We start from the raw sequence: 10,144 nt of genomic DNA on the forward strand, positions 1-10,144 counted from the left end.
TTTTTTTTTTTTTTTTTTTTGGTACTTGGGATTAAACTCGGACCCTGTACTTGCGAGGCAGGCTCCAGAACCACTGAGCTAAATCCCTGGCCCGATATTATATCTTGATATTTGAATTAAATTTATTTTTGCAGATTTAATAGGATTTACAATTTAGGCAATCTGATTGCAGATACTTTTTAATTTTTTTTTTTTATCTCCTCACCTGATTTCTGGGATCCCTGGTACAATAATGAATCTAATCAATAAGGGCAGGAATCTTTGTCTTGTTCCTGATCTCAGTCTTAAAACATTAAGTACCATGTTACCTATGGTTTTTCATAGATGTTGTTTATCAATTTAAGGAAGTTCTGCATTCTTAGCTTGCTGAGAATTAAAAAAAAATATTAATAGGTGTTGGATATTGCCAAATACACTTTCTGCATTTATTGATGTGATAGTGTGGATTTATTTCCTTTCTTTAATATGGTAAATTACATTGTCTGGTTTTAAGTGGTAAAGCTATCTTGCTTTCTAGAGACAAAACTTCTTTAATCATAGCATATTATCCTTTTTATATATTATCATTGAAATCTATTTGCCAAAATTTCATTTTGAAGTTTTGTGTCTATGTTCATGAGTGATCGAGGCCTACTCTTTTCTTTTTTTCCTCTTTCTCTCTTTCTTTCTCTTTCCTTCCCTTCTCCTCCCTCCTTGTTTCCTCCTTCCTTGCCTCCCTCTCTTCCTTTCTTTCTTCCATTTTGTAGTACTAAAGATTGAGCCTGGAGCCTTTGCACTGAGCAAAGCTCCAGCCCTTTTTTATTTTGAGACAAGCTCTCACTAAGTTGCCCAGGCTTGGGATCCTCCCTCTTCAGCCTCCCAAAGTACTGGGATTGTAGGTGTGTGCCATGATACCCAATCTACTTTCTTCTCTTAGAGTGTCTCCTTTCTCGGGGCTACTGAGCGTTGTTGCCTGGTGTCTAGTATCTTGAAAACACACTTTGTTCTCTCTTTTAGTTGTGAGTTTCCCTACCTGGTCTCCATTGCTGGAATGGGAGGTCCTCTGGACTCCGTATGCATCATTGAAATTTTTAGGTCTTGTTCACCAGAGTGAGAGGAGTCAACTATCCAGACTACCATTGGCTCTGGATAGCTTCCAAAGCCTCTGTGTCATAAAAAACAAGACTATATGTTCCTGTTACTGTGTCCCTTCCCTTTGTACCATTACATCCTGGTGTACTTTAATAACTGTAGTGTATTTCGCCTTCACTGCCCTCAGACTCTCCCAGCATTTGGGTGCCATCCAGAGAATCCCAGTCATTTTTTGGGGGGCAATTACTGCTAATGTTTGCATGCCAAGTTTAACAAGAAAATCCTCAGGCTTTGATCCAAGAAAGTAGCTGCCTTTTCCTATCTTAGTTCAGACCCTTTGCCTTCCCCTCCACTTATCCTCAGATCCTGTCCCCTTCCACCTTCTCTTCCCACACACTCACAGTTGGTAAGGGATGCCATACCCTACTTGACGATGCCAGCATGTTCTCTTACCTAGGAACAGCTATTGAATCTGGAGAAGGAATGACATATTTTGTTCCTGTCTCTGATGGCTGCCCCTTGCACCAGTCGACCTTCCAGCTGGATGTGGCTGGCCAAGATCTGACCTTGTACCTCCTGCAACTGTTGGCCGAGAGGGGGAGCTTGTTAGTGGGCACAGGTAGGATCCTGCTTTTCTCAGCCAGGCAAAGTAGCCTTTGAATATGGTTTGGGTTTTTTTTTTTTTTTTTGCTTTTCATGACTTTATCTCAACATAACTATGCTTAGAGAAATGCACTCATATTGGTTAAGAGAATGCAATTTAACTTACACAATTTCAATCAAAAAGTTGGTACTTGGTTTAAGATTTTAAATAGGATTTATAATCTGGATATGAGGGTTTTTTGTTTTTTTGTTTGTTTTGGTGGAATCAACTACAGACCTCAATTTGTGAAGCTGAGGCTACTATACCATCCTCCAAGCTCCAAAAACAATGCTATCCATATGTAGAGACATTTGGAGTCTTTATAATGATGAGGGCAATTACAGTGATGATGATGATGATGGCAGTGATGGTGACAGTGACAATGGTGGTGTTGATTTAGCTTCTGATAGTGATGGGGAGGATGTGATAGTGAGGAAGGTTTAGTGATGATGATGATGATGATGGTGATCGTGAGGATGAGCTAAGCTTTAGAGAAAACTTACCCTGTGCAGAACATGAGGTCAAGTAAACATTTCTCACTCATCCTCCCAGTGTTTCTCACTACAGCTCCATAAGGAGGAACAGTTGTTTCTATTGGAAGAACAGGCCTAGGAAGGCTAGGAAGTCCAGCAGATGTCTCCTAAGTAGTAAGGCATTACTTCTGGAATGTGACCTCAAGGACTTCAGACAAGGCAATGCCTGCTTCTCTTTGTACCTATTTCCTGGACTGGGTTCCCAGCCCTTATGGCACTCAGTCCCAGTGAGCCTACAACCCTACACTGAGTTTCTGGTCTTCCCAGGCAAGAAGTCTATGTCAAAACCCAAGCAAGACAGAGAACCCTAAAGGATAGCAGCAGTTAGAGGGCCAAGTCGCAGCATGTCATTGACACCTCACACCTAGCAAGATCTTTGTGTGCATTATTTCATTCTGTCCTTACAGTAGTCCAGAAGGTGATGATTAGTCCTATCCTTGAAGACAAAGACAGGGAAAGTCTGACAGGTAATGAATTTGCCTGTATCTAGGCATTTAGTAAATGGCAGAAGTGGGATCCTACCCAAATTTGTCTCATGGAAGGTCAAATTTTGTGAGGAAGGGGAAAATGTCAGGAGATTGCAGTGTCCCAGAAGTCAGGGGAAGAGAAGAAGGTTAATGGCATCGGTTTCTGGAGGGCAGGAAGGGAAGTGGGCTTTGGAACTAGGAGGATGGACATATCTAGGCAAGAGCAGTTTGGGGGGAAGAGGGGAGATGAAACTCTGAGGTCAGTGGGCTAAAGAGTGAGTGGGACTTCCCATCAGGCAGTGCAGGGAATTTCCTTGTGATTCAAACTTAAAGACAACACCAGGTGAAATATAAAGCCATAGTGCCCAAAGTGCAGTTGGACTTCAGCCCTGTTGTTGACCACTCTGGAAGGGGCAGGACATAACTTCCCAGGTGTTTCCAGGTGAAGGGTGTCGATGGAGTGTGGGTGTTTCTCCAGATTAGGAGACAACTGTGAGCAGTATGTAGCACCTTCTGTCACAACAGATGATACAGTTCAGTTTGATTTTCCAGCCCTACAAAACACACACCATATGTAGCGCTGTCTCAGCTTATAAAATGCTGAGCATTTCCAACCCCTTGCTTCTCAGTTCAAAACATGCCTATGCTACCTTCTGGTCCTGTACCTGTCCCCTGTCTAGCATGGGCCAGGAGACTCCAGAGAGCAAGAGGAGTATGGAAACAGAGCTTCAAGGGGGTGGCATCTTCCTTACCACAGTGCACCCCACTTTCATGCCCTCCTCTCCCCGGCACTCTTCCTTTGTCCTGTAGCTGACCGAGAGCACATCCGGAATGTGAAAGAGAAATGCTGCTATGTGGCACTGGACTTTGACAAGGAGAAGGTGGAAGACAGAGACTCATCTTCCCGCCCCCAGAAATTCCAGCTTCCTGATGGACAGGAGATCAGCCTTGGGCAGGGGGCTTTCCTCTGCCCAGAGGCGCTCTTCCAGAACAACCTCATAGGTGAGTCCACTGGAAGGGGACAGAGTGAGTCCAGCCACAAGCAGTGGAGTGCGAGGTCAGAAAGAAGGCACTGGGCAACCAGGAGGAGAGGAGATAAACGCCCCATTTCAAAACTTCCTCTTGGATCGGCTATCACATGCCTAAAATCTGCTATGTACCTGTCACTCTTTTGACCCTTGTACATAAGTGATTCCTTCTTTTCTCCCCCAATCCATGTCATCCCATTTTACAGAGGAAGAAATTCACCCTGAGTCTTAAATAATTTATTAAGTGTGATCACAACTCCATTGGGCTGCTGGTCTTCTTCTATTATTTATAACTCTACGTACTCCAAAATTATAAGAAATATAAAATCAAGACAGTCAAGGAAGAAAAGCAAACTCCATACATATGGAGGGAGCTTGAAAGATCTGACTGGTCTAGAGATTTTAAATGATCTCTGAGTTGACCAAAGACTCAGGTAGGCCTGGCCAATTAGGGAAATTGATAATCCAAATTGAATGGGAAAATGAAGCCTTCTGGAAGTTGTGGAAAACAAAATATTCCCTGAGGCTGGAGATTTAGCTCAGTGGTGCCTCCACCTGCCTTGCAAGCACAAGGTCCTGAGTTCGATCCCCAGTACCAAAAAAAGAATGAAGAGAATTAGAATTTATTTCTTTGACCAAGAGCAGTGGAATCTTCTGGTTGGTTGGGCACATCTATGCACTACTTTGCTGAAACTCACAGGGCCTTGCTGTGGAGGCACTGATGGTCTTGGTGGCACTTGGGGCTATCTGGGACTAGGGGCTCCTGCCACCCAGGGCCTTCAGTTGGAAGGGAGGAACGCAGGAGTACAACAGACCAAGCTTCTAGCCTCAAGGTCCCCCCCGCATCTTGACAGGGAGAAGCACCCCGGGGATCCACATGATAGCCATGCAGAGCATCACCTCCTGCAACCCATCTCTCTGGAAGACCCTCTTCAGCCACATCGTACTATCTGGAGGCACAGCCTCCTGCTCTGGCTTGCTATTAAGATTGCAGAGAGAACTAACACGACTGGTTTCCCCTACTATAGACGTGAAGGTATGATTTCCTTGGGAGCTTCCTCTTTTCATTCCACAGATATTTCTAGAATGCTTCTCTGATGAGCCAATGGTGCTTGGGGAAACATCAATGAACAAAAGCATCAGAAATCAGAAATAGTAGGTGATGCACACCACAGGATGAGGGGAACCGTGTGCAGGAAGGGGCTGTGAGCCCCTGGGGGAGCAAGGAGCTGTCAGTGTGGGTAGGGTGGGATGCTGAGATGCAGTGAATGTTGGAATGTATCTGCTCAAAGAGGTGTGGCTACTGGGGATGAAGAGCGTTCAGGCAGAGAGCAACTCCTGTGATTGTACAGAGCTTGTTTTAGAAGGAAAGCGAGGGGTACCTCTGGCTGAGTGAGTAAGGACTAGGTGACAGGGATAGGGAAGTGGAGAGGCTTTCACCATGAAAAAGTGTAAAGAAACCACTGAAAGGGTTAGGCAGAGGAGTGACAGAATTCACCTAAGCTCTGAAGACTCAGACTCCAGAGGGGAAGGCAGATTGTCATTCGGGGAGGATGGTGGACCGTCACTGGGTGAGATGGGTGGACCATCATCAGGTGAGGAGAGCTCACCTGGCCCTAAATTCTTCCTGCTTTGCTAGATGGCTCTCCATCTGCTGCAAACTCCACAGGCCAACTTGGGTGACATATCTCCTGCTGTCGGCTCATGGGAGATCCTCATCAGAGTGACACTGCTGTTCCTGTCAGCCGACCTGCAACCTGTGTCCTCCCCTGGCAGGTTAGCTCAGAAAATCTCTCCCTTTCAAGATCCATGTGTGGCCACTTCTCTCTGTTTCTGTTATCCAGAGGATACCATCAAGGACTCCAGGCAGAAGGTTTGGACTTAATCCCTTGATTCAGAACCCTTGGTTCCCCTGTCTTCTGGGGTCGGCTCCATCACCCAGCACCATAACCTCTCCCAGCTGTCAGACCTGGCTTCTGTAAAACCCTCTCCCAGAGAACATGGCACATGTCCTTAGTGTATCTTCTCCTGCTGCTGATGTTGGCTGGACAACTGCCCACCACTTCCTACCTCCTCAGCACTGCTACCTCTTTATAAAACACTGCATGTGTTAATCTTCCATCACTGTAACAGAATAACTCAGAGGTTTATTTTGGCTCATGGTTCCAGTCCATGGTTGGCTGGTTTCATTGCTCTTAAGCCTGTGGCCAGGTAGAACATTGTGGCAGAAAGTTACAGTGAAGGAAGTTGTCCATAGTTTATTGGCTACATCACCCATATTCAGGGCCAGTGTTCCTCCACAGTTTCCTGTCCCACATTTCCCACTTTGATGTCTTCCAGTTGTCTTAGAAGCACCCTCAGAGATATATCCAAAGCATGCTGTCCTAATTTCCTAGGCGTTTCTCAATCCAATCATGTTTACAACCCAGATTAAGCATCATACCATATAACTTCACACCTGTTCACATTTGAGAGCTGCACCCCGTTTCTCATTTCCTAATCTTTATATCCACATTTTATATTATCTTATGTGATTTTGCAAAAATGCACATAATGTTGGACAACTGTTCCCTGACCTGTCTTCTCACCTCCTGAGTTTACACCCTCTGCTATCTTATCTGACATGAAGTCACAGGAAGCGTTTTATGGAGTAATGGAAAATGGTCACGGCTCTGTCTTCTCCTTCCTCAGCCCCAGCTATGGGCACCTATCCTGTCCCCGCAGCTCCCTCTCTGCTCTCTGGAAGCCTTAGGCTCTTGTGTGAAAGGCTTTCACTAAATCAGAGAGGAAGGCTTCCACGTAGTTCAGTAGAGAAAGCAAATTGAATTTGAAAATTGTAAGTTTTTTGACGGTGCTTGTAAAGGGACTCCCTTGGGCCAGTTCTGTCCTGCCAGGATGTGGCCAGGCTGCATTTTGGACGAAGCTCTTTCAAAACCTTCCCTATCCTCAAGGTGCTCCACATTGTCCCCACCCCCTCTAAAAACTCTCTTTCCCCAGGAAGCTTAGAGGTGACATAATTTCCTGTAATTTTGTGGTAATTTAGATTTTTCTCTGCCTCATCACTTTAGTACACAAGGTCTGGAAAGGCCTGGGAGGCAGATTGGCCTATAAGGCTAATTATTCACTTAAAGAAGAGAAGAATTTTCTCCCTAAAACAAATTCATCCACCTTGGGAGAACAGCTAGTTCCAATGGGTACTATTTTTCAAATAAAATCCCGTTTACCACGTTTCAGCTTATGATATTTTGATTTTACAGTGAAATGAAAATGATTCACATTTGGAATTTTGAGTTTGATCTTTTCCCAGGCCAGCGCTGTGCAGTTCAATCCTCTCTCTTAAAGCTGGGCAGGGCATGTGCCCGTCACAGGACCCTGCAGCCTGCCATGTGGCTGAGTGAGGATGTTCCATAGTTTGGATGTGCTCCGGAGAACTTACAATGGGGCTACCAGGATGTGCTCCCACCGTACATCAAAGAGCACCTGTAATTGCTTCTCCTGGCAGCCTGAGCTGTGCTGTAATGAAAGTCCTTAGGCTAAAAATGTTTGCCATTATCCACCCCCCTTTTAACAAGAGTTTTTCTTTCCCTTCAAATCCACTTCTAGATGTGGCTTTTGAAGCCAGAAATATATGCACAACCCAAGGCTTTTCGAATGTATGGGCAAATTCCCCATGGAAACATCCAGCTGGCTTCCTTTTTAAAATCGTTTTGCCTTCATGGTGAATGGGAAAAATTTTTGTTGTTCTTTTCTGTTCCTTCTTTTTAAACATATTTTTGTAACTGCTCATTCCAGCCCTTTGGCCATTTTTCTGTGCTTTTCTTTCTTTGTAACACATATGGCATCCCACTTCTCTCTGATTCTGTTTGGATAAGACACAGATGGGGCAGATGACTTGGCCAGGGTGACAGAAGAAAAAGGAGAGCAAAGGCCCCCAGGTGTCAGGCACTGGCTCTTGCCCCTGCCTGAAGTGCTGATCCCAAACATTCTTTTCCCTTCCTTATCTCTTTTTTCCCTTTAAACTGTAGTGACAGATCTCTTAACTGCTACCAGGAAATGGTTTCCAAGCCCAGCACAGCAGTGACTGGAGCCAGCAGGCAGCAGGGAACCAAGTCTGAGAATGCATCTTGTCTACCCACCATGCCTGGAAATTGAGTTTTCCAAATCTTATCCTGAGCTTTTCCCATGCAGATCCCTGCAGGGATGCCTTGGCCTCCTCTGTGTTAGGTTAATAACACTCTGTTGTTGGGCTGGGGAATGTTGGACTCACTGGCACCGCACCTGCCTCATAAGCGCAAGATCCTGAGTTCGATCCCCAGTACAAAAACAAAAAACAAAACAAAACAAGCAAACAAAAACCACTCTAATGTTATATACCTACAAAAGTGAGCCGTGAGGATGTCAACAGTCTGACCTTGAGCAAGTGATCTGAACCTTCCTGTGCCTTAGGGGCTGCTCCTGACAAGTATATGTGGAGATTTTTCCTTGATATAAGAAATGGTGCTCTCTCTCTCTCTCTCTCTCTCTCTCTCTCTCTGTCTTGGAACGGAACCCAGAGGAAGTGTGCACTTTTCAGAGGGCATTATGAAAGCAGGAGCAGAGTCTGGAAAGCTCTGTTCTGCAGAAGGGGTTGGGCGATTGCTTGATTTTTCTTATCTGTTTTCTGATTTTTCTACAAAATACAAATGCTGAATGCACAGTATTTATAAAGTACAGAATGCACTCTGTTTTACAATGTCAAGGGCATGAGTTCTGTATGCCTTTGTCCACTTCACCATATGTACCAGTTACCCACAATGAGTGTGTTTATTATACATCACAAGCATACACTAGTCAAAAATTTAAAAATAAAATAGCAAATAAAAAATGGATGAAGCTACAGGATGTGGGTGTAAACTGCTCACCTTAATGGATAATAATTAGTCATAAATGCCAGGAGGAAGAAATGCCTACCCATGGATTTTGGAGGGGACAGATATCTGTGCCCCAGTTTAGAGTCATGTTTTAATGGTCTCTTCCCCTCTCTGCCCTTCTGATCCCTGTCTCTCTCCCTCCCTGCCCTCCCCTCACAGGTGTCCACCTCTCCCTATGCCAAGTACAGTGCCTGGGTAGGCGGCTCCATCTTGTGCTCCTTGTCAACTTTCAAGGACACGTGGGTCACCAGCAGTGAATACAAGGATATTGGCTGCTCCATCATCAGTAGAAGAAGCTTCTAAGTTAGGACTCTCTGGGTCCTATTACCTTCGCCATCAACACCAAATCCAGGCCAAGCTTCAGCTGAATCAATCAGTGCTCATGACCAGCTCACATACAAGGCCCTTCCTCCCTAGAGGTCAATAAAGGTGAAATAGGAATGACTCTGTGTCTTTCTGGCAGGTCCAGAGCATCTAAGGACTCTCACAACATTAGTGCAGAGGGGATTTCTGGTCCTCCCCATGTATCAGTCAAAAATGACTCAGTGATGTTGCTGCAGTGACAAACATCCCCAGATATCAGCACTGTAGACAGAGGGCCCCCCACGCTTTTTGCCTCCTCAAAGTCAACAGGTCCTTCCTGCATCATCCCACTCTGAGCCTGATAGCAGAGCAGATCAGGGACTCTGTCACTCATGGTGGGTGCCTCAGTCCATTTTTGGTTATTGTAAAACATACCTGAGATCTAGCATTTTATAAATCATAGAGGTTTGTTTACCTCACAGTTCTGGAGGCTGGAAGTCCAAGAGCCTAGTGCTGGCATCTGCTGAAGACTTCTTGCTGCATCCCAACATGGTGGGGGGTGACACAGGATGAGTCAGAGCAAGTGGAGCAAGTGGGCTCGCTGTCCTCTCTTGTAAAGCCACTCGTGTCTCACAGTTGCACCTTCATGACCTCACCTAATCCTAATCACCTCCTGAGGCCCCACCTCCTAGTGCCGTTAATATATGGACTTGGGGATTAAGTTTCCAACATGTGAGCTTTTAAGGGACCCAATCAAACACCATGGCAGGGAGCTTATGAGTCTTCTAGTGGGCTTTACACCAGCCACTAAATGCTCCAGCATAGAAGGAATACAGGGCACATTTTACAATGAATTGTCCACACAGACAGGACACAGAGAGAGAGAGGAGGGAGAGAGACCCAGCAAGTGTCCTCCTGTTGTAAGACGTGCCCATATGGAGAGACAGGGTCTGGGTGGTACTCAGAGCATACCCTGTGCAGGGGTGTGGTGTCCTTCAAAGAATTTATTCCTCATGAGAATGAGTTTATCAAAGCTGATTTCATGGTGCAGGAGCTGGAGGTGCAAGTGGCTCATTCACTGGATTGAGGTTACTTAGGCAGCAACAGGGAGCTTAAATCTGTAAATAATACCTTGGAAAAGTGCTGAGGTGAGGGCAGAGGACAAAGGAGATAGGGACCAAATTTGAAG

General features: G+C 45.3%; 1 protein-coding gene across 7 annotated transcripts in view; it reads left to right on the forward strand.

The window, feature by feature from the left end:
* Positions 1-9,075, forward strand: part of LOC104870217 (actin-85C) — a 49,364-nt gene extending 40,289 nt beyond the window's left edge. For 6 of the 7 annotated variants that reach the window (XM_010635701.2, XM_010635698.2, XM_010635697.2 and 3 more), the window contains 5 exons: positions 1,529-1,690; positions 3,525-3,716; positions 4,597-4,778; positions 5,382-5,518; positions 8,812-9,075. In XM_010635701.2, the coding sequence (XP_010634003.1) occupies positions 1,529-1,690; positions 3,525-3,716; positions 4,597-4,778; positions 5,382-5,518; positions 8,812-8,851 (713 nt within the window). In that variant the 3' untranslated portion in view covers positions 8,852-9,075. The remainder of the gene's footprint in view (positions 1-1,528; positions 1,691-3,524; positions 3,717-4,596; positions 4,779-5,381; positions 5,519-8,811) is intronic. The other variant, XM_033756737.1, reaches the window with a different exon arrangement.
* The last annotated feature ends 1,069 nt before the right edge of the window (positions 9,076-10,144 follow it).

The sequence above is a fragment of the Fukomys damarensis genome, unplaced genomic scaffold (genome assembly GCF_012274545.1).
Source record: "Fukomys damarensis isolate Sample0158 unplaced genomic scaffold, DMR_v1.0_HiC HiC_scaffold_27, whole genome shotgun sequence".
Taxonomy (NCBI): domain Eukaryota; kingdom Metazoa; phylum Chordata; class Mammalia; order Rodentia; family Bathyergidae; genus Fukomys; species Fukomys damarensis.